Source organism: Halichoerus grypus, chromosome 11 (assembly GCF_964656455.1).
Source record: "Halichoerus grypus chromosome 11, mHalGry1.hap1.1, whole genome shotgun sequence".
NCBI classification, from domain to species: domain Eukaryota; kingdom Metazoa; phylum Chordata; class Mammalia; order Carnivora; family Phocidae; genus Halichoerus; species Halichoerus grypus.
Window position 1 is genome coordinate 43707423 of NC_135722.1, and position 24445 is coordinate 43731867.

General features: G+C 45.9%; 1 protein-coding gene across 2 annotated transcripts in view; it reads right to left on the reverse strand.

The window, feature by feature from the left end:
- PARVA (parvin alpha) overlaps nt 1–24445 on the reverse strand; it is a 171735-nt gene that overhangs the window by 72634 nt on the left and 74656 nt on the right. The window contains exons 1-3 of one of the 2 annotated variants that reach the window (XM_036087881.2): nt 1660–1789; nt 638–727; nt 486–556 (exon numbers count right to left, since the gene is read on the reverse strand). In XM_036087881.2, coding sequence (XP_035943774.1) covers nt 486–556; nt 638–704 — 138 coding nt within the window. In that variant the 5' untranslated portion in view covers nt 705–727; nt 1660–1789. Of the gene's footprint in view, nt 1–485; nt 557–637; nt 728–1659; nt 1790–24445 lie in introns of those variants that run through there. The other variant, XM_036087879.2, reaches the window with a different exon arrangement.

Here is a 24445-nt window from a genome sequence, read left to right on the forward strand (position 1 = left end):
GGGGAATCCAAAGGGGGATGGCATAAACACTTTTCAGGGGATGACCACATGCCAGCCCCTCTGCCAGGTACAACGTACACAATGTAATTCAATCCTATCTACTTCTGTTTGAATTCCATCTCCTCTACTCAGCTGGGACCATACACAAACCAATGGCTTTTCTAAGACTCACTTTTCTCATCTGTAAGCGGGGATGACATGAAGTCTTACTTTGCAGGGTGCCTTTGAGGGCCCTTGAGAAAAGCAGAAAGACTGCGTGAACCTGAAGATCGTGGCAAATGTGAGCTCATCTGCACTAACTTCTCTGGCACTTACGATCCACACCATTCCCTGGGCAGCTGCCATGTGCCATTTTTGTTAAATTTGAGATGTCCACCTATGGGACCACGAGCTGCCCATCCAGAGCAGGTGGTCTACAGACGCCTGTTGAACCCGGGGGGGATGGGGGGGCGGGGCAGCTGATGCCCCTCCTGATTTCTTCTTACCTTCATCAGTTCTTGCAGTTTGGGGTCGCTGCGGGAGTTTGGGTCCACCATTGTTCGCACTTCATTCTCCTCTTTAAAAGGAAAAGGCAGTCAGTGGGGGTGGCTCCACTTGAAGACATTAGGCTAACCCAGAGAACAAGAGACCCAGTTACCCAGCATGGTGTCCTCCGGGTCCAGCTCGAAGGGGATCGGGCTGAGGGGCAGGTTGATGGCGTTCATGCCTTCCTCCTGAAGCTCCGATACTGCAAGAAGAAGACAGGCAAAGTCACACTGCAGCCCACTGGTGATGGGGAGGCACTCTGTTACAAACGTGTTTGGGATGGACATTAATACAACCAGTAAGGTTAGCTTATAGCTGTTACTCAGCCTGCAACAGATTCCCTGCCTCTCCTCACGAACAGGACCGAGTAGTCCCCTTCAGGTCACCTCTTCCGACTATCACCTCACTCCCTTTCCTCGGGGAAACAGGCCTCTGTCTGCTCCCAGACACGATCTCAGGATAACCACAAGTGAGGTGGGCACTCACATCTTTCTGAGGTCTCTGCCTGTCACCTCCTGCCTGCCCCTCCTTCCAGGGCTTTCTATCTGGTGCACAGTGGGGGCCCGGTAACCGTTTGGGTGAACAAGGTCACCAAGTCAAGGCCACATTTATGTTGTAAGCCATTTCTACCCTTGGTGCAACCCTCCTTTGGCTTCTCTCCTTATTTGGCTTCCCTAAGTATTTTTCTGATTATCCTACCTTCTCTTTTCCCTCCACCTCACCCCAGCCGCTGCTCCAGAACACCTCAGTCTGGCCTCTTTCTGGGCTCTGGTCCTGTCCCTTCAGCTCTAATGAGTAGGGGGACCTGGGGGCCAGGCATCTCCACGCTTAGGCCCATTTCCTCAGCTGAATGTCAAGAGTTCGACTGGATGGATGGCCAGCGAGTCCTTTTCACAGTTTTCAAATCCTAGAAATCTACAATTCCACTTTTCTCAAGGAAAACAAAAAGAGGTCAATGGCCACTCAAGCCTTCCAGCCTGCTCCCCACCATACGCACCCCCCCCCAACCACCACAATGAAGCCTCAGAGAAAAACAAATCCCTACCATAAAACCACTGTGTGATGGGCATTCGATGAACATTGACCTTGGATCACCCCCCCCACCCCTAAAATCAGTGACTGAAATCTCCTCACCTCTATTCACTTCCAGTTTGGAGAATTACTTTTCACCAATTAAGCACAGAAAGGCCATTTGCTCTGAAGGCAGCGGTCACCAAAGGGCTCTCAGAGAGCTAATATGGCAGCAGCAATCAGCCTTAATAAAAGCAATGTCCCATCTTTCCATTTGTTTTTTTTTTTTTTATGGAATCTGGCCTCCCTGACTGCCAGCATATAGTTGCAAGAACTCTTAAGCACAAGGCAGTCACTTACAAAGAGTTCTTTCATATTAGCAAACTCACTGATGTTTGCAGTTGGACTGGGGACGAGATTGCCTAACAAAGAGAGTGAAACACACTCTACCCTAAAGAGACACAACTTGCATTATGAAGCTGGTATTTAGTCCCGTTGCTGTGGGCTCTTGACATTCATACGGGATATCACCCAGTCACGGTCTTGAATCTGCAAATTCACAGACACCCACCACTCTATATAATTCCCCTCATAAAACATAACTGAAAAACATAAGCCACACCTTCAAGGCTAAAATGATTCTGATAAGCCTAGGATCACGTTTGCTTTCTAGTGAAAAACAATGGACTCCTGCAGTTTTGTGAGACTCTTAGAATTTCTTCTAATATTCCTCCTAAGACTGGCAGTTCGCTTTCTTTTCCAGGCTGTTTCTCACAAAGAAGCAAGATTTCCACCACCGAACAAGCATTACTGTGCAAGCACTGGGCAGCGGAAGTGAAGTCACGCTTAAATAGGGGTGCGAGGCTGGGTGTACTGGCCGGTGAAGACACTAGCTCCTGCCCAGGACCTTCTCTACCTATGTCCCCGCCCCCCAAGCCCCCCTCCCCCCAGGGCTGCACTGTCAGTACAGTAGCTACCAGCCACACGTGGCTATTCACATTTAAATGAATTAAAAATTCGATTTCTTAGTTGTACCAGTCACACTGCAAGTGCTCAGGGGCCCACACGTGGCTAGCGGCTAACATGCTGGACACCACAAATGTAATGATGTCCATCATTACAGGAAATTCAATCGGATGGTGGTGTCCTAGTTGATCCTATATCTCCAAATGCTGATGATGTCCACATTTAAATCTCCAGACAAGGCCTGACCCCGAACTCCAGGCTTACCCAATGTCTCCTCTTTGGTCTATTAATAGAGATCTCAAATGTATACCTCCACAACAGAATGATTGTCTACACCCTCACCCCCACCATGACAACACTTAAACAAGACCGTCATTCCCCTGTTCTTCTCTTCTTCAGTCAGTGGCATCACCATTTTTACAATGGTTTAAGCCAAAATCCAAAAAATCATCCTTAACTTCCCCTTCCTTATGTCTTGCATCTAATACATTGGCAAGTCTTGTGGGCTCCGCCTCTAGACCAGGATCCAATGCCAACCACTTCTCACCATCTCCACCACACCATCCTGGTTCAGGCCACCAGTATCTTTCACCTGGACAACCAGAACCACCTTCCAACTGATCTACTGCTTTCTGATGCATTTTCCCCACCCCTGTCTACTTCCCACAGCACAGTCAGAATGATGTATAAGGATGTAAATAGCATCATTCATTCTTCTGCTTTAAGCACTCCTGTGGCTTCCCATCATACTCAGAATAAAGCTCCAACTCCTTACTAATACCCACAAGGCCCTCTGGTTAAGCCCCCTGCTCCCTCTCATGTTTTATTTTCTGCAGAGCACTCATCATAATCTGAAATAATAATCATCCATATGTCTGTTGTCTGTTTCCCCCCACCCCCCACCAGAAAAAAAACTGTGAGAAGGCTGGTACTTTTTCTCTTTTGTTCACTATTAGATCCTCAAAGAGGAGCCAGAGTGCCTACATTCAAATCCATGATCTACTAGCTCCGTGACCTTGAGCAAGTTCATTAACTTCTTATACCTCAGTTTCCCCATCTGCAAAATGGGAGTGATAATATTACCCACCTCCTAGGGTTGTTGAGAAGGTTAAATGAGTTAATATATGTCAAGCACTTGGAAGAGTGCCTGGTAGTTGGTAAGAATTGTGTAAATACATTATGTGGGGGCACCGGAGTGGCTTAGTCAGTTGAGTGTCTGAATCGCGATTTCTGCTCAGGTCATGATCTCAGGGTCGTGAGATGGAGGCGCACGTGGGGCTCTGCGCTCAGCGGGGGAGTCTGCTTCTCTCTCTCTTTCTACCCCTCTGCCCCTCCCCCTGCTCGCATGCACGCGCTCTAAAATAAATAAATAAATCTTTAAAAAATTAAAAAAAAAAAACTACTTGTTGAGTAAATGAATAACCCAAACTGTTAAGACCACCGTTTGACTGCACGGGTTATGAATTGAGCCAGAATTTGACAGAGCAGTGTAGAGAATGCAAAGAAGGATTCTAGCTTGTTCTCAGGGGGAAAAAAAAATTATATTTTGGCCTGAACCTGTGTGCACATGTGTGTGCGTATGTGTGTGCTTCTATTTTGTAAGGAGAGAAAAGCCGCATCTGTTCCAAGACTGTTGTACAGCCTGAGCTAATCTGCGAATATAGAGATATTTACACCTCCAAAAGGGGACTAGAAATGTAATATTTGCAGCAGTGACTCCTCAAGATGGGTCTGAACAGGATCTTTTTTATGTGTACATCATCGTTAGAATGTTTTCAGATGAAAAAAATCCCCAGTCAGAAACACTCCCCTCTGCCCTGCCTCTTTAATTCACTCACAGAGACATAACAAACCCTAGGAGAAAGGCTGAGATATGTTTGCAATTGGAAATGTTTTTTTTTTTTTTTTTCAGGAAATGATTTGGTACAGGAACATCATTCCCATCCCATTAACTGCTGACTCTGAGCCAACTGTTTGTAAAAGTGAATATGCAAACTGCCCGGTTCAGGCCTAGCCCCCGCCCCATGGGGCCACATTAGTGGCCACTTTCCCAAAACAGCCCTCTTGCTTTGGAGGCTTCCTTTCTATTAAACCCAAGCAGGACCCAGCAGAAGCCCCTCGCCAATCCCTGTACTCTGAAAGAGAAAAGAGCTGCAATTGAATTTTCTCGGCACAGACTAGGAATATGATGTTTATCCCTTGAACCTCCTCTAACAATCTGAAACTAGGGCTGAATGTGCAGCCCGTGGTGTCTCGCGGCGCCATTAGTCATAACTTAATAAACAGATTAAATGCCCAGCTGAAGGTCGAGCTCGAGAAAGCAGGGTGATTGCCTCAACTCCTGCCTGAAGTGCTCGCCATCAGAGAGGGGGCTTTGGCTTTTCCGGGAAAGGCAGGCTGACTCTGGGTCCAGTGGTGCTGCAGAAAAAGTATACGGATGGGCTTTGGAGTTTAGAAGAGCTGGATTTGAATCCTACTTCTATTTTTAGGTGGGGCCTTACATAAGCGATCTAACCTCCCTGAAATTCAGTATAAAACAATTTTCTATAAGATAACGTTGTAGCTGACACTGCTGGTCTCCTCGCTAATATTTATTTTACTCTTTTTCCCTGCTGAGAGAACCCTCATTTTATTCCAGGGTACACTTCCCCCTCCTAAGTTCCAGGGGAGATCCTGACTGGTTTAGGCTAATCACGATAATCTTAATTCCCTTGGTAGTGACTGATTCAAGCATTGCCATGTGATACAACGAGTTGTGAGAAAACTTCTAGAAGCTTCTAACAATAGTTTTCCTCCATTTTAAAGAGAGGCCCAAAGAAGAGAAGGTATTTTTCTCCTTCTCATCATTATTATATCAGGATGCTATGCCTGGATTTGCTGCAGCCATTTTGTAGTCACGAGGTGAGCTAGCCCAAATCCAAAGAAGAAACTAATACGCTAAGATTGGCAGAGAAGAAAGAAAGGGGTTCTTGTTGATACTGTTAAGCCCCACCATCCCTGGAGCCACTCTAGCTTTGTGTGTCTTGTTATAAGAGATATAATAAGCTCCCTTATTGTTTAAGCCAGTAGAGTTGGCATTTTCTGCGGCTTGGAGCTCAAACTCCCTAATTAATACACAGGACACCAGGATTATAAAGTTGATAGATGAATAGCGTAGGTCTACAATGAATGGTAATTTTCCTTTCCTTTTTTCCATGAGAAACATCAGAGCTGCAGGCATCTCTTATACTTCAGAATACATACAGGGATTCAAAGAATACCACAGAGAAAACAACTATGGAGAGAAGAATGGACAGAGGTTTCCAAAATTACAAAAGGGTCCATTTATGCAAAGCCAGTAATTTCATTCGTTCAACCAGTAAACAATACTAGGCACCTCTTCTGAAGCAGACCTTGCGCCAGCATTGGGAATATAGGCCTGGGAATTTGACAGGGATCTGCCTTAATCTGCTCACAGATGGTGGGAGGGGCAGACACACAAACAACATGCAGGATGCTGCACAGAGGGGTGAGAGCCACGTGACTACAGGGCTGTGGGAGCTCAGGCAGAATGAGGGCAGCTCTGGATGGAAGACTGGGGAGTATTCCTAGAAAGGGGGAATTTGAGTTGGACTTTGAAAAACAGAAATTTTCATTTGACCCAGGTGCCCCACAAAAGGCACATCTTGTGTAAAAAAACATCAAGGTGTGTAAAAACTGGGCAGGTGTTGAGAGTGATGACTATGCCTGAGCACTGGGAATGGGGGAAAGGGGGGGCACAGAGGGGAAGAGAGGGACAGGAACAGAGGAGCAAATAGGTAGGCGAGGTCCAGAGTGTCGGGGGTCATGAATTCATCTGTTCCCTAGCATTCCCTGTACCATGCTCCCTGTGTCTAGAGACAAAACAGCAACCAAAACAAACCAAACATACCAAAGGAGTGAAAGAGAATAGCTAGGATGCTCTTTCTCCTTCAGTGGAAGTGGGCACCAGTGAGATATTTGGGCTGCTCTAGATCCTTATCAGGACTCTGATGATTAATCTCTGGTCCTTCTGAAAGCTCCTAAAGCTCCCTTAATTCCTAAATGGATCAAGGGCCCCCACAGACGTTCTTGGCAGCAAGACAACTAACTTGATAATGGTCTAGTCAGCAAGCCCCAACAATTTTTGTCTATGTGAAAAATCAACCTGAAAGAATATCAATCAAAAAACTATAGTTAACATCATACTTAATGGTGAGAAAATGAATGCTTTCCCCCTAAGACTGGGAAAAAGGCAAAGATGTCTCCTCCCACCATGCCTATTCAAAATCATATTAAAAATTCTAGTTAGTACCACAACACAAGAAAAGGAAATAAAAGGTATAGAAATTGGAAGCGGGGTGCCTGGGTGGCTCAGTCGGTTAAGCATCTGCCTTTGGCTCAGGTCATGATCCTGGAGTCCCAGGATCGAGCCCCACGTCAGGTTCCCTGCTCAGTGGGGAGTCTGTTTCTCCCTCTGTCCCTCACCCTGCTTGTGTTCTCTCTCTCCCTCTCACTCTCTCTCTCTCAAATAAATGAATAAAATCTTAAAAAAAAAAAAATGGGAGCAAGGAAACAGAACTATCTTTGCAGATGACATGGCTATCTATGTAGAAAATCCCAACTAATTGACCAAAACAAACAGAACAAAAATCTCCAAACTCCTAGAACTAGTAAGCAATTATAGCAAGGTTGCAGATACAAGGTAAATAAATGCACAATTGCCTTCCTTTATGCCAGCAATGAATGATTGGAATTTGAAATTAGAAATACAATATTATTTACAGTAGCACCAAAGATGCAATACTTAGGTATAAATCTAACAAAATTACGTATAGAATCGATATGCAGAAAATGATAAAACTCTGATATAAGAAATCAAAGAAGATTTAGGTAAGTGAAGAGACATTCAGTATTCATGAATTACAAGACTTGATATTGTTAAGATGTCAATTCTTCCCAACTTCCTCTATAGATTAAATGCAATCCCACTCAAAATCACAGCAAGCTATTTCGTGGTTATCAACAAACTGATTCTCAAGTTTACACAGAGGGACAAAAGACTCAGAGTAGCCAATAAAATGTTGAAGAAAAATGACAAAGTTGGAGGACTGACACTACAAACTTGAAGAATTACTATAAAGCTACAGTAATCAATATAGTGTAGCACTGGTGAAAGAGTGGACACACAGATCACTGGGACAGAATAGAGAACCCAGAAATAGATCCACACAAGCACATTCAACTGATCTTTGACAAGAGCAAAGGCAATTCAATACAGAACGGACAGTCTTATCAACATATGGTACGAGAACAACTGGACATCTACATGTAAAAAATGAATCTAGACACAAACTATACACTTTCTGCAAAATTTAACTCAAAATGATCACAGGCCTAAGAATAAAACACAATACTATAAACTTTCTAGAAAAAAGTAGAAAACCCAGGTGACGCAGGGTTTGGCAGTGACTTTTTTTTTTTTTAAAGATTTTATTTATTTATTTGAGAGAGAGAGAATGAGAGACAGCATGAGAGGGAAGAGGGTCAGAGGGAGAAGCAGACCCCCCGCTGAGCAGGGAGCCCGATGTGGGACTTGATCCCAGGACTCCAGGATCATGACCCGAGCCGAAGGCAGTCGCTCAACCAACTGAGCCACCCAGGCGCCCTTGGCAGTGACTTTTAACCTACAACACAAAGGACAATTCACAAAAGAAAAATTGATAAGCTGGATTTCATTAAAATTTCTACTCTGCAAAAGATATTATTAAGAGAATGAAAAAACAAGCCATAGACTGAGAGAAAATATTTGCAAAACATATGCTGGATAAAAGACTTATATGCAAAACATCCAAAAAACTTTAAAAATGGAATAAGAAAACAAACCAACTACAAAATGGGCAGATCTAAACAGACATGTCACCAAAGAAGGTGTACAAATGGCAAAAAAGAATATGAAAAGAGGTTCAACATCGTTTGCCATTAGGGAATGACAAATCAATGAGATACCACCCCATTTGTTAGCATGGTTAAAATCCCCAAAACTTGACAACACCAAATGCTGACAAGGATGTGAAGCCACAAGAACTCTCATTCATTGCTGGTGGGAATGCAAAATGATATAGCCATCGTGGAAGACCACGTGATAGTTTCTTACAAAGCTATAGTTTTAACATATAATTCAGCAATTGTGTTCCTAGTATTCACTTGATTTGAAAACATACATTCACACAAAATCCTGCATGTGAATGTTTATAGCAGTTTTATTCATAATTGCCAAAAACTTGAAGCAACCAAGACATACTTGAATAGGCAAATGGATCAATTGTGGTATATCCATATATGGTGAAATATTATTTGGTGATTTTTAAAAATGAGCAAAAAGCCATGAAGAGACATGGAAGAACTTTAAATATATAATTCCTAAGTCAAAGAGGCTAGTCTGAAAAGGTGACACATGTATGATTCCAATATAGGACATTCAGAAAAGGTAAGACTATACAGACAGTAAAAAGATCAGTGGTTGTCAGGGGTTTGAGGGAAGGTTTGAATAGGCAAAGTACTGAATATTTTTAAGAAGGTGAAACTATTCTGTATGATACTGTAATGGTATATACATGATTTTATGCATTTATCAAGCCCACAGAATTTTATAGCACTAGGAATAAACCTCAATGTAAGCAAATTAAAAAAAAATCATTTGGGGGGTTGGCGGCTCCAGGGGTGGGATGCAGACTGTGATAACTGAACCTAACAGAATTGCAAATGTACGAGACAATCTCACGGGAAGGGGTGAAGGGGATGGTGCTGACCTAAGTATTGTTGGAAATGGGTGGTGTCTGTGAAACCCAAGTCAAAAGGAATTGCACATAAGCATGGACTCTAGTTGATAAAGTTATTTGCTATGGGGGTGCAGGTCAACAATTCTGATGCTGCTACACGAGCACACTGGAATTGGACAATTAAGTCAACGGTCGGTGGATGGTAGAAGCCAGGTTTCTCACTGTGGGAGTGGGAGGTTACAGACAAGCCTGGGAAAAGGCTAGGATGATCTATGTGGTAATGGATTAGAGGTGGAGATATCAGTAAGCACTCATGTTTAGCTTAATATAGACACAGATGATTACAAATGGAAATATTGCGAGGTGGGAGTACAGTTGACCCTGAACATCACAGGTTTGAACTGCATGGCTCCACTTTATTGCATTTTGTTTTTGAGTGGACAGCAAAAGCCACAAGGCATTCATTTACAAGTGCCCACCCCACTCCCTGCCAAATCAAAGGCAGCTGGTAAAGAGGTTGCACCTTCTGCCCTCTGAATAGCTGGAGAGCCCCCCCCCCAACAAAGGCTGTAAGAAGCCCCTAGGGGCCCTAGACCTGGGCAGGGCTACAGGTCACCCATATGCCACCAGAATGGTCAGGTCCAGCACCTGGGGCTGGCCAGCAGGAGGCTGAGCTGAAGTGGAAGAACGTGTCCAGAGGGCAGAGGCAGCACTGTGCTCAGAGCCCCATGCCCCTGCACTGAATTGTTCAGGCTCCAGGGAGGCACTAGGTTGGCCACAGACCTTGGACCCTCTTGGGCTGGGTAGGGACCCCTCTTCCGTGGCAGCACCCCAGCCCCTTGGCCTCCTGGGGGCTGGGGTACTCACAGGCAGCCACAGCTGCCAATGGCCCCAGGCCAGTGGTACACCTCCAGGCACGTGGAGCGGCTGTACTGTGCCTCCAGGCTGTTGTCACACCCACAGGTGGGCCTGGTGGCTGCCACTGCTGAGCTGAGGCCACTAGGCTGCAGAACATCACCATCTCAGGGTGCCAGGCCCACTACCACCTCCCCTGTCCCTGTCCCAGCCCAGCCTGGTGTGCCTATATGTGGATTTTTTTTTTCCAATAAATATACCTAGAGTACTGCAAATGTATGTTCTCTTCCTTATGATTTTTTTTTTAAGATTTTATTTATATATTTGACAGAGAGACAAAGCGAAAGAGGAAACACAAGCACAGGGAGTGGGAGACGGAGAAGCAGGCTTCCCACTGAGCAGGCAGCCCAATGCAGGGCTCGATCCCAGGACCCTGGGATCATGACCTGAGCGGAAGGCAGATGCTTAACAACTGAGCCACCCAGGGGCCCCTTCCTTATGATTTTCTTTCTTTCTTTCTTTTTTTTTTTAGATTTTATTTATTTGAGAGAGAGAATGAGAGAGAGAGAGAGAGCACATGAGAGGGGGGAGGGTCAGAGGGAGAAGCAGACTCCCCGCTGAGCAGGGAGCCCGATGCGGGACTCGATCCTGGGACTCCAGGATCATGACCTGAGCCGAAGGCAGACGCTTAACAACTGAGCCACCCAGGCGCCCCTTCCTTATGATTTTCTTAATAACATTTTCTATTCTCTATGTTACTTTACTGCAAGAATACAGTATATAATACATAGAACATAGACTATGCATTAGTTGACCGTTTATGTTATTGTGAAGGCTTCCAGTCAACAGTAGGCTAAGAGTAGTTAAGTTTTGGGGAGGTCAAAAGTTATGCACAGATTTTCTTAACTGTGAGGCTGGGGGCCACAGCCTTCTCACGTTGCATTACTGAGCTGCTTCTTCTGCTTCCCTCTTCCACTTTTAAGTACCCTGTGATTACACCAGGCCCATCTGGACAAGCCGGGACAATCCCTCTATTTTAGGGTTGACTAGCAACCAAAATTCCACCTGCAACCTTAATTTCCCCTTGCCATGTAGGATAACATATTCACAGATTCCAAAGATTGGGCTATGGTCATCTTTGGGGGGGACCATTATTCTGCCTACAACAGCTTTCTTGGTTAAGGGGACAAGTTCTGTTCTTAATACTCACCCTTGGGTACGACATATGGGTTCACTTTTCCTCTATGTGAGATTGCCAAAAGAAAATGCAAAATTCCAAACCTTTCCATCCCAGCCCTTAAACTGGAGGACTTTTATTACTTTTAACTAAAAGGATACTTGTTTCAGCAGCCATAATATAAAGCATCAGGGAAACATGGGAGCCAGCCCGTGGTGGCCTCAGCAGACTGTCAGGGTCTCAACACACTCCCCTCTACTTGACAGAGCGATTTAGTCACCAGGGTCTGAAATCCGGCCCTTGGAGTATAGCCAAAAAAAGGAACTTAGAGGCTGGTGTTGTGATGGGGGCTGACAGGGAGATCTATAGTCTTTACGAGTCTTATAGTTTCCACCAGAGTCTTTGTTTTGGTCAGTTTTATAGTCTCTGCAGAATTGGAAGGCTGCCAAGCAAATGGCCCCTGGACATTTATTCATTGTTCAGCCCAGCACGTGATTCAGCCGCCCTCCAATTACTAGTAAACAAGGAGGGAGATGGATGCACCATTGGCTGGCTTTGGGCAGTCAAAGCAATCTGAACTGAAACATTGGTGGAGGTCTCAAGTAAGTCATGGGAATTTAAACACTGAACAGGCACAGAGGGTCCTGGGGAACAATACATCATTGTTCTTTGTCTCTTGCCATGCTATGTCCTGTTATCTCTTTATATTGAGAACCAGAACCATTTCCTTGGTCTTAAAAAGGAGACCTACTCCTACTTAAGCAGAAGGTGGTGTGGATGTGCCAGCCTGGCAGTTGATAAGCTCTAAGCCGTTGTGCATGTGTGTACTCCTGTGTGCATCCATACACCTAAACCCCTACAACAGCCTTGGGGAGACCACAGAACTTGATCTGGCATATTGCCTAATTACATGCAAAGTATGGGTACAATGAGCAACCCAGGACAGCCAGGGTGGAACCGGCACGCCTACTAGCTCTTTCCTTCCTAAACACATATGGGCACCTCTGGTGCCAGGCACTGGGCCAGGGGCTATGGATACAAAGATAAACAATTACTTCCCTTCTAGGGTTAGTAGGTTCCTGAAGGGCAGTTACCTTTAGGGGTCCGTAGAGCCCAGTGCAGGGCCAGGCACACAAGAAGCATTGAGTAAGTGCTAGGAGGATACTTTAGTTGGGGGCAGGAGGGGAAAGACACATACACAAACTGCAATGCAATATGAGTAAGGGCCCCCATGTGGTTCTGAACCAAGTCCTGAGGGCAGAGTGCCCTTCCAGAGTGGAGGGAGCAAGAGAGGAGTGTGTGGGAGATGGAGGGGCCACAGGAGGGCAGGAGAGCCCCAGGACGGATTTTGGCCTCTGTGCCTCACTTGCTTCCCTCTTTGTGCACCACCTGAGTGAAGTTTCCTTTCCTCATTTCAGTTCTCTGTGGCTCTTGGACCTTCATGTCGGTATCTTTTTTATTTATGAATCCTGAACAGCCAGTCGTTTGTTTTTGCAGTGGCTCAGTGCTGCTTAAAAAGCACCACATCAACTACTGGTGCACTTGAATTCCCAAGTGGTGGCCTCCATGGAAACGAGCTCTGGGTGTGGCCGGCGAGTGAACATGGCATTGCTGTGTCCTGACTGGCTCAGTTCTCTGGTGGGCTAATTCTGGATTTGTCTACAGGTCAGTCAGTCAGGGGTTTATCCTGAAGGAGCACAGTGTGTGGGGACTCTCTCTCAAATGAACAATAATGATGACTCTCTCTCAAATGAATAATAACGATGACCACTGCCCTTCCTTTGTACCAGGCATGGAAACGTGCCTTTTTTTTTTAAACACATGGAAACTTTTTTTTTTAAAACACATATTAACGTATTTAATCTCCCCAACAATCCAATGAGTAGGTACTGTTATTATCCCCATTATACAGATGAGGAAAATGAGACCCAGAGAAAGTGTGTAACCTGACCAAGGCCACACAGCTAGAAAGCAGAACTCAGGGGTCTCGGGCTAGCTGGCTGCAGAGTTCACATCCTTAACACTACACTATAGGTTGTCCCACTTTTATGTAATGGCATTTATTTATTTTTTTATTTATTTTTAATGAAAACATCTAGAACATGGTCACTTCTGCAATTCCACGTAAAGCTAGGAGAAAGTTTCATGGCAGATCATCTTGAATATACTAAGCCCTACAGGTTGGTCACCTTACAGAGGAGGCTCAGCCTCTGTGAAAACAGATTAAAAAGGAGGTGACAAATGAGCAGTATTTTTGTTTTGTTTTAAATAATGGGTTGATTTATTTCTGGCTATAAAAGAAAAACAGGCTCATTGAAGAGAACTTTGCAAATATAAAACAACGAAAAGAGAAAATTATCCTACTGTTTAGAGATAAACCCTGTTAACACATTCTATTTTGTTACCAGGTTGTCTATGTTTCTCACACACACACACACACACACAGCACATGGCTCTACAGCCTTCTATCTCAGAATCTCATTATCTTCCCATATGCCATCAAAAATATCACTTTAAACAGTGTTCTCAATTTCTATCGAAGGGCCATACATGCGTTACTTAACCATTCCATAACTGTTGGACATTTAGGTGCTTTCCAACCGTGGTGGGAGGCGGCTGAGTGGGAAAGGGTGAGTCATTCCCCAGCTATGAAGAGTGAATGGGCCTCCAGCGGCGGGACCAGCCAGTGCAGAATGTGGTGCCCGTGGGGAACTAGATGCATGGCCCGTGTGAGTCAGGCCACAAGCCATTCTCTCTCTTTCATGGGTAAGGAGTCTCAAGTTCAGAGTTTAAGAGACTTGCCTGAAAAGTTTCCTAGAAAATGCTTCGAACAGTTAGTCATGCTCTTTCCCCTGTGTCTTGGTTTGGAGTCTCCTGAAAGCAGGAAGGAACCCCAGAGAAAGGGGGTGAGGGGCAAGGGGAATGACGTAGAGACAGGGGAATGAAGGGCGCGTATGTTCCTGAGCCGCTTACCTGTGGGAATGGAGCCCCATCCCCTGTGCGGGCTCTCTGAGGAACCTGTAGGCTGTCTCCAGGAGACAACTCCTCCGTAGTTGAGGTTCCCCAGTTGAGGGTGCTAGCTTTCCACACCTCACGCTGTGCTGGCTGCTGGCTGAGGGACTTCAGAAGCCACAGCCCTGAGACGGCAAAGTGGACGTGCCAGGTCGTGGTGGGGTCTGCTGTGTGCACCAGTCATCACAGCCGGGCTGAAACAAGAGGTGGCCTTAGCGCTCACGGTCACGTTCACCCAGAATCTCAGTGGGCCAAGGGCCAGCGCAGGTGTGGCTCTAGGTGACGGGGGGAGCACCAAGAGGGAAGAGGGAAGGCTTCGTGAAGACAGTGGTGCCAGACCCTTTTGTGGACAGACCTCTGTTCTTTCCATATCACTTCCCGGCATTTGTAACCACACATCCGTGTGCGTATCTGTAGGACACCTGGCTTGCCCGTTCTCCTGAGTGCTTCGAGAGGACAGGGGCCTTGCCCACCACTGTGCTGCCAGCACCTGGCCCGTAACGAGCACTCAGCGTGCACTTAGCCAGTGAATGCCTGGTACGGCAATGCTGGCCCCCGAGAAGTCTGCCCTTCCAGCAGAGTCCCACGGCCAAGTCAGCCTCTTTATCATCTTCTACAAGACAGCCAGACATTCATACTGGGTAGGTCTGGGCTTTAAGAAGAGAAGGATATGGAACTGGACGCAGCAAGGGAGGGAGCAGAGAAGGCATGTGAGCATTGGTTCTGAGTGTGAGGGTCCCAGATGTTGACTGGGAGGTGTTTTTGCTTATCACCGAGACCTCCTCGACATCAATGACTAAGTCCCATCCCCAACTGGAAATCCAAGACCATCACACCAGAAGTGGCAAAAGGCTGCTGGTTGTTGTGCATCACAAGGACCATTGTGGCTTCCTGGTTTTGTTTTTCTTTTTTCCCCGAAACCAACAATCCATGTTGACAGCAAATCTGCACAGAGAACCTATTACAAGAAATTGTAGCAAATCAGAGATGCTTTCACTGTCTGTCTGGCATGCTGCTGATTGCATGCCTGACACGTCCACGGTAGCTCCCTTTTGTGCAACCCTCCATTTGATTCAATTCTACAGGTAATTATTGAGACTTGACGACGGGCAAAACAATGTGTTAGGAGCCTCCCTCCAGTGCATCTTCCAGGCCCAGAGCATAATTTAACTTATAGACAAAATAAATATGCACAACTGAAGCACAGAGTGGAAGAGGCCACAATGAACGGTCAAGACCATTTCAAAGAATATAACATTATACCCATGGGACCCAGTGTGGGACAGCAGGTACCACCCACTCATTCATCGGTTGAAATATGCATTCAATGGAATTGCCAGCAACTTTCCTGGGCCAGGCACCGTGCTGGGTCCTAGGGTCAAAGGGATGAATAAAACCCAGCCCCAGAGTATAGCCTCGCACTCTGGGGGTACGACAGAAGTATCACTTAACTCATCTGACAGTGCAAGTCAGTGAGGGCTTCACAAAGGCAATGCTTCATTTTCTTCTTCAAGGAGAACTAGGGGTTTAGTAGGTGAAGAGGGAGCAAGGCGGATCAAAGAGCTGGAGACAGGAGAGTAAGCACATTTTCACGAAGATTGCTGGGGAGTAATGTGTCTGTGGGGTGTTAGAGAGTTAAGCCAAGGGCCAGAACATACAAAATGTGGATTTCATCCTGAAGACAATGGGGAGCCGTGGAGGGATAAGAAAAGCAGAGTTTTGCAAGTTTGCAGGATGGCTGTGGAAAGTTCCCAAGTGGGCCTATCTAAGCACAAGTCTTCCTGGGATGTACCGCCATCAGGCAGTCTGAGCTGGCCTGGGCTCTGGAGGAAGACAGACCTCGGCTCCACCCCAACTCCATCTCTTATTTAACTTTCCTCTGCCCCGGAAAATGGGAATCGTAACACTTAGCTCACAGGTTTGTAGTGAAGCTTCGATGACATAACAACACACATCAAATGCCCAGCATTGCGGGACACGTGTCAGTGCGCGTTCGGTGCCTCCCGACCTCTTCCCAGCGTGCAGGGAATGTGAGTGAGCATGAGAGAGAAGGACTGCTCAGCGATGGGTTGCGGAAATAGGAATGACTTTGGCAGGAGCTCAAAATGAAGTTGGAGGAGATTTTAAGAAATTATGATGTATCCCCTTGTCGTGGGTTTCAAACAGATGAAGAGAGACAGCAACGTGAAAGAGGGAAGAGAAGGCCCATGAGTGCTTTATAGTGCAGAAGGGTGCTTTGGAGCAAAGACATAGTGAAGGTGCCCAGGCACGCTGGAGAAGGAATATCTCAGGGCTGTTATGGAGCCTGGAACATGGACACTTAGGAAAAGGGAGGGCTCTCTGGTGATGGCAGTGGGGGTGACAGCCACGGTGGCCCTAACGGGCCGTAATACTGCTGATAGCAGTGATTATGGTTGGATAAATTTTCAGAGGTGGAAAAAAATAGTGCTCAGTACCCACAGCATCTGGATTGTGGCCTCTAAATAATAATTCTACTTCCCCCTAGAAGGAGTTAGGGCTCCTTAGAGAAATGGTTGAGTCTAGATCTGAGGCAGAAAATATGTGAGGTGAGCCTGGAACATCTTATTGCCAGAAACCCATAAGCTATGAATTTCCACTAGGTAGGGCTAAAGACAGAAAAAATGGAGCGCCAATAAGGATAATAACGGCAATGGATCGAAATGCATCAAATATACTTAAATCCATGAGTTAATAATACTAGAAAAACAGAACAAAACACCGCACGACACCTCTCAAGTCACGTCTGGAGGAGGTTAGGAAACCCACTCATTTTAAAAACTAGTGAGTAAAGGGGGCGCCTGGGTGGCTCAGTCGTTTAGCGTCTGCCTTCGGCTCAGGTCATGATCCCAGGGTCCTGGGATCGAGCCCCACATCGGGCTCCCTGCTCCGCGGGGAAGCCTGCTTCTCCCTCTCCCACTCCCCCTGCTTGTGTTTCCTCTCTCACTGTGTCTCTCTCTGTCAAATAAATAAACTCTTAAAAAAAAAAAAAAAAAAAAAAAAAACTAGTGAGTAAAGGGAAAAACAACCTAACATTAAATGATGATAGAATAAATGAATTAGAATATAACCATTGGGAAACCCCTGAAGAATTAATGGACCTGGGCAATGGTGGCCAATGGCTCCCCACAAATGAGACACAACCTAATGTACAATGTCTCCCCTTCCCCTGACCCCCAAAGAGACACACCAACATCAGTCCTAGATCTACCTACCAATCTTCAGGAAATGTAGGGGTCAGAGGAACACATTAACTGACACCATCAAGATGCAACTGGCAAGACCTAGTCTGTGGGAAACTCCATAGGTTTCTTCAATACCAAGGAATAAAAGAGATGTGAGAGAATATCACCCAATCGCAATGCATTAGTCTTATTTCACTCTTGATTCCAACAAACTATAAACATAATAAATAAATGAAACAGTCAAAAGGATGCGCCAGGATAGCTGAGGATGTTAGGGAATTATTAAGTTCTCATCTGCATGTAATATAATTCTATGTTTAAAAAGAACCCTTATCTTTAAGAGCTACAAATGAGAAATATGTACTGAAATGATCTATGCGGGATTCACTGCAAAGGAATCTTCTGGTGAGGGCTGAGGGTCAGATGGAGGTAGACATGAAACAAGGTCAACCGTGGACTAATCATTGTTCGAGCCGGTGGTGGGTTTCCTGGGGTGTGCTACGCTATTCCTTCTACTTTTGTATATGTATATTAAGAAGTTCTTGTTTGTGTTTTTGTCATGGTACTTAAGAACGAGATTCTGGGTGTAGGGAGCAGAAGGAACCCACAAGCTTGTTTTGTAAAATAAAGAGGCAGATCGGGGCAAACCACTGAGAAGAAGGTCAGTCTAGAAAACAATGCAACTAATGTGGCAAGCAGAGATTAATATTCTCCATATATAATGACTTCATTATAAAAACCCATAATAACAGTCTATCAAAGCCCCCAAGGAAAGTTAATTAATTACAGTAAGTGGCAATTTATATGAAGAAAAAAATATGTAAAAATAACTAGTAAATATTGGGGGAAACATTCACCCCTATGGGTTTGCACAGAGAAGTGGGGAAACAATGGAACCTGTCAGGGGCCTCCCAGGACCCCCTCCACACCTTCCTTCCCTCTATGCCTGCTCCCCCCACCACCCCAATCAATCAAAGGGCCAACACCAGCTCTTCTTAGGACCTCAGGGGTCAGCTGTAACCTCCAGATCCCTCAAAACCTCCTGCTTTCCCCCCAGAGTTGCTATTCTCTCTGGCTGAGACTGTCAACACAAATGCTTCCCAGAGGGTACAAATGAGTGACTCTGGGGTGTAGACATTCATCAGTTGGGCTGTTAATCTGTGACAAAAGAGCCCAGGGAGGAGCCACATCTCCCCTATCCATGTTCAGGGGAGCCGAGAAGGCTCACTCACCATGGCCATCCCTCGGGTCTCCATGTGGCCAAAAGGTGCTCATGGCTACTCTTTTCACTCCTTTACTAATTGTGGTCTTTTCAGAACCTGGATCAAGGAGCCCACATTGTCAAACCCATGAGGAGGCATTTCAGCCCAGCCATAAACCCAAACATGTAACTTATCAAACCACGTTTAATCTTGGTGGAAACTGAGTGGGAAGTCTTGCCAAGAACTTACATGCACATCAGTCAAACCCATGTCAGTCCCTGTCTTAATAGATTTATCCCAAACTATTTAGGGAATTGGAAAGGCCCATTAGGCATTATTGATTATGAGCTCGTCAAGTAAGATATCTGTCCTATTCATATTATTGCCACAAATGAGAACTACAACACCCTCTCCACTCCAGCTATGGAGTAGAGCTGGCTGTTAGGTCTTAGGACAAGCATTTAGCAGTCTAATTGCTCGAAGAGGCCAAAAGCTTCTTTCTCCACGTTCAGAACGCACACTTAGATTTATCCTCATGCAAGAACAGAGGACATAAGTCTTTCACTCCTTTGTTCACTCCTCTTTGTTCATTTCTTTGTCCACCCTCATCTCATCCCCCCACCCCTAAACATCTCTCACATACGTGCGCGTGCCCACGTGCGCGCACGCGCACACACACACAACACACACACACACACACCCTCCCTCCCTCCATAGTTATCTCTAACAACAGAGCGAGGCTAATGCAGGGCAGATTAATATAAACAACCTTCAGAGGCAAAAGGAGGGGGCACCTACCATCTCAGAAGCCCCAACACCAGAGAGGAGCCAGGAGCTGGCCAGGGCACCCCCAGCAGAGAATCACCCCCACGGCCGCATGTGCAACTTTGTCTAGGCTCTGACGTACCTTTAGGGCAGAGTGCCCCACAGCCCATGGTCCAGGGTTTCAGCCACAAGCATGGTACCTTCCTCCCAGAGCTGACGACTCCCTGCGATGGCCCCACACCCCTCTGTTGTCAGGCCAATTTTCAGAGGTTTGGAGGTCTGCGGAGCTATAGGATCTTTTCAACTGTTTCCTGAGGACAATGCTGCCTGCTTGATACAACTCTCGGCTCAGTGCATCAGTTGAAAACAAGTGGCTGCCTATATAATTTAATATCATGCCACATGAGACTCATAGACTTGCTGCAAAGCAAGCAGGATTCTGCCTCTCGCCTCTTGGCAACTGGAAATCCAGAAGGCCTGCTTGTTTCGGCTCAGCCTGGCTCTACACCTCGAGCTACCTGTCAGAGCTGGGCGCATGCAGAGGCCGGGCTCCGTATTTTCCAGGGGTCATCCCTGCAGAGAACTGAGTCTCATCTGGGGTTATCTGGAATTTCTTAGTCCAGCCACAGATTCCAGAGGCAGGTTGAGGGTACGGCTGGGTGAACCCAGGCGACCCTGAACACAGAGCGGCCATGCTGTGCCCTCAGCCTTTTCTCAGTTGTTGTGGGGGACCCATCCTTTCAGGAGAGGGAAACTAAACTTGTAGTTAGATAATGAAGGTGTGAGGGTACCTACATATTTCTTCTAGGCATGAGCTTACCATCTTAGGCAAGTGTTAAGAACAAGAAGAAAACTCTCTTGTATTTGAGTGTTGGTTGCTGTGGTCCTTTGAGTTTGTTGGCTGGTTGGTCTAATGCAAAGCGCTGCTGTGCACCTGTTTCCCTTGCAGATGAAGCAGGGAGGTGTCCCCACACTGGCACTGGGCTAAATGGATTCCGCAGATGCCGGGACCAGTTCATCTGTGCCCTGGTGGAGTTCTGCAGAGACACGGGGCTGGATCCCAAGATGCTGGATCCTGGGGGGACTCGGCACGGATGCCCACCACTATGGTCAGTCCTCCAGGACCCTTGCCCTAGGGGAGGGGAGAGACTCCACAGGGAGACAGAGAAGGCCTTACTGAGCATCCATCCTGGGCTGGAAGGAGGCACCACAGCCAATCAAGCAGGGGATTCTTAACTTCCTGCTCCACTGGACCCCAAAGACCAACGTATGGATCATGCTGGGAGACAGTGCTGCAGAGCTGTGCTCAAGGATGTTCAAAGCTCAGGAGGGCCAGACACCTGAAAAAGACTGCAGGTACATTTTCCAAGTCAAGGTGCTTTGCGCTCCTAAATGGAGGGAGGGGAGCTAGGCTCAAGGAACTGGCCCAGACCCTCCTTTGTGGTCCCCTCTACCAGGCTGGCAGCTCCAGATGGTGGAGGAGGTGTTGATTGGGGGTCACAGGGAATAGGAGGCTCTCTGGGGTACTTTTCCCTTTTGGAAAAGACTAATCCTCTAAGGTCCTACAGACCACTTAAAAGCTCTGGAAGGAGAAATCCTGGTATGTAATTACCATGCTACCCGTAATCATTTGAAAAACGGGGCCTTTTACAACCACCAGCTTTATGATTATCCTTTAAGAAGCACCATATTCATCAAAGAGCCCAAACCTAAAAGGCACAAAGTATGCAAATTTAGCTAACATTTTTGGATTCATAATGATCACATGGCTGGCATTCAGTTGACCTCGCACTTACTATCTCATTTAGTCTATGGGATGCAGAATTTGTAAAAGTAAATTTATGTCATACCTGCTGCCTAACACATCAGAGTATGTAAAAGAGAAGTCTAGAAATAGCACTGCAGGACTGGACTAAAAGGTTTTGATTCACAGCAAAGGAAATTTAATTAAAGCATGTAATGTCAATTACTGTCGTTCATAATCATGTTATACCTCCCAAGAAATAATACAGATATAAAAGCCTAGAGTTACCTGCCTGTTTGATGTAAATAGGATAAAATTATCTAAGTTCTGAAAATATCCAGATATCAGAAGAAAAAAAAAGGATTTCTACCTAGTGTCATGTGTCATCAAATTTCATTAAGTAGGGACATGAGTATCCAGCCACAAAAGAGCCCATCTCTCCTCTGAGAGCAGGTCATAAAAATTTTCAAAGGTGCCTGGAAATCTGGGGTTTAACATGGTCATGATTTTTTTTTAGCTTCTGTAAACAGATGCTCCTGCTCATTTTGACAAGGCCAGGAGAGGCTGAGCGGTTGCTCTGGACCCGTCCCCACCACTTTTAGGACTCAACTTGGTGATGAGTACCAGACCCTTTCATGGGGGTAGCATCTAAATTCCAGTGGAGGGCAGCAATCATAGGGAAGCACCAGGGCAGAGGGCATCCATGGGCATCTAACACCCCACCATTTCATTCCCTTGTCCTTCAATCACTTGTGGTAGATCCTGAGCTAAAGAGTGGGCTTACTCCAAGGAGCAAGAAAGCAATAAGGTCCCTGCATTCTTAGGATCACAGTGCAGTGGGGGAGATGGACACTGATTTTAAAAATGTACAAATTCATAATTACAAGGCAAGCTCCACCAAGTCCTAGTTTCTGCATATCTGAAGTGGGTATTACAGGGTATCTATCCCAGGGGATTGTGGCAAAGATGAAATGGGTCAATACCTGCAGAGCCCTTGGCTTAATACATATTAAGACAAATTCCATTGCTATTACTATGACTATTCTCATTACTGAGCGGCCTTACCAGTTACCTAGCTGTGTGACCTTGGGTCAGTTACCTAACTTCCTCATGTTTCACGTCTCCCATTCGTAAAATGGAGTAACAGTAATTCCTAACAAAAAAGATTAAATGAGTTAATAGGTAGAAAATGTTTGGAAAAATGCAGCAAGAGTAAACTCACAGTAAGAGTTTGATAAATGTTCGTTGCTAGTGGTGACGTCAGCTCATAATATGCTTACAGTCTATCGCAGGATTTCTCAATAGAAGCACTACTGATGTTGTGGACCAGATAATTCTTTGTTTTAGGGGGTGGTCCTGTGCATTGTAGGGTTTTTAGTAGTATCCCTGGCCTCTACCTACCAAATGCCTGGAGTATCCACCCACCCCTGCCCTAGCCATGACAATCAAAAATGTCTCAAGACATTGCCTAATGCCACCTAGGAGGAAAAACCGCCCCCATAGAGAACTAATGGTCCAGATGGGAAGTGTAATGTACCAGGAAGAAGGGAAACAGTGAAGATCTAGAATCTGTGGTCATGAGGAAAAAAGCAACAGGAGGTCAAGGAGGGAGCCTGTCAACAGAAAGCCAGCAAAGGCAGCTTAGAAGAGGGGCCATAAATACTGCTTCATGACCATTCTGAATCTATATTCCTTTTGATAAACATAAAATCACTTTATTGAGATTTGAGACTTCAAAACAAATTAAACATCATGAATAAACCCAAATAAAAGCAATTTATCAAATATAATTTTCCATTATATACGGTTCCCTTCTTTCACCAAAATCCTGCTAGAGGTTCTTGGCTAAGTGTTACCCTACACTGATTTAGGGAAGGGACCAGGGAAATGGAACCTTCAAGGTCACCCCTGAAGAACTTTGGAGCAATGATCACTGACATCTGTGGAGGTGAATCCAAATTTTAACCAAGTAGCAACAAGTGAATCTGCCTTCAAAGAGGTATAATGTCTGGTCCACCCTGACTCCCAGCTGCTGCATCCCATCTCTTCCCCATGACTGAGACCATTGGACCCTCATTGGTAACTCACTCCTGCCTCAGTTTTCAGGATCCAACTTGACTTGAGGCTGTCCTGGGCTCCACAGCATCATCATTTGACCCCAGTACAGTGCTTCATTCCAATACTAAAGGCAGTCCCATTGCATTACCCAAGTTCTTACTGTTGACCTTCTGCCTTGATCCCTGTCCCAGAATTTGCTTAGCACACCACCCCAAGCCCTGCACAAGTACCCCCACCTAGAGTCAGGCTGCTTGGGGCTGTCACCTGCTTTTCTGCACATCTGAGCATCTTCCCTTCAAACTCCTGCTGCTGGACTCAGTCTGTCCGATGCGAGAGCCACTGTTTCATTGTGGACCCTTCGCTGATGCTGCTGTGTTGGGGTGGTGATCAGAGATCGCTGTACCCCATGGTGGCCAGACTGTATCTTCACTGTGAGCATGTGGATCAGCAATCTGAGTGCAATCCTATCACTGAGGAAAGAGTCAGATCCACGTCCCATCCCTCCCTGCCTTTCCCCTTCTGTTGTTGGTAACTGGCTATGCCCCACTATAAGCAACAGAATCACATTCTCTGTGTCTGGTTATCGCTGTTGTGTGGTAGATGAATCAGATGGCAGCTCTGCACATGTGACTCAGTGATAATGTATACACGTGATAAATGGAGCACCTGCCGTTTGCTAGACACCCTATCAGGTGATGGGGGGACAGGAAAACGAATACTGACTGAAGGTTTATTCTGTACTATACATTCATTTATGTGCTTTCCATAGAACTATTTAATTGTAACTCACAGCCATCCTAAGAGGTAGACATTGTCAAGAACATGTCCCGTATGAGGAAGAGGCAGTAAGGCATCTGAAAGGTGGTCCTGCTGAATTCAAAACTCATGCCCGTTCCCTCACGACCAGGAGTGGTCTTTATGATGGATAACTGGAACCCTACAGGGTTTCTATTTTCTCTTTCTTTCAACTTTTATTTATTTTTTTTTTAAAGATTTTATTTATTTATTTGAGAGAGAGAGAGAGCACAAGCAGGGCGGAGAGAGAGAGAGAAGCAGGCTCCCCGCTGAGCAGGGGACTTGATCCCAGGACCCTGGGATCATGACCTGAGCCGAAGGCAGACGCTTAACCGACTGACCCATGCAGGCAC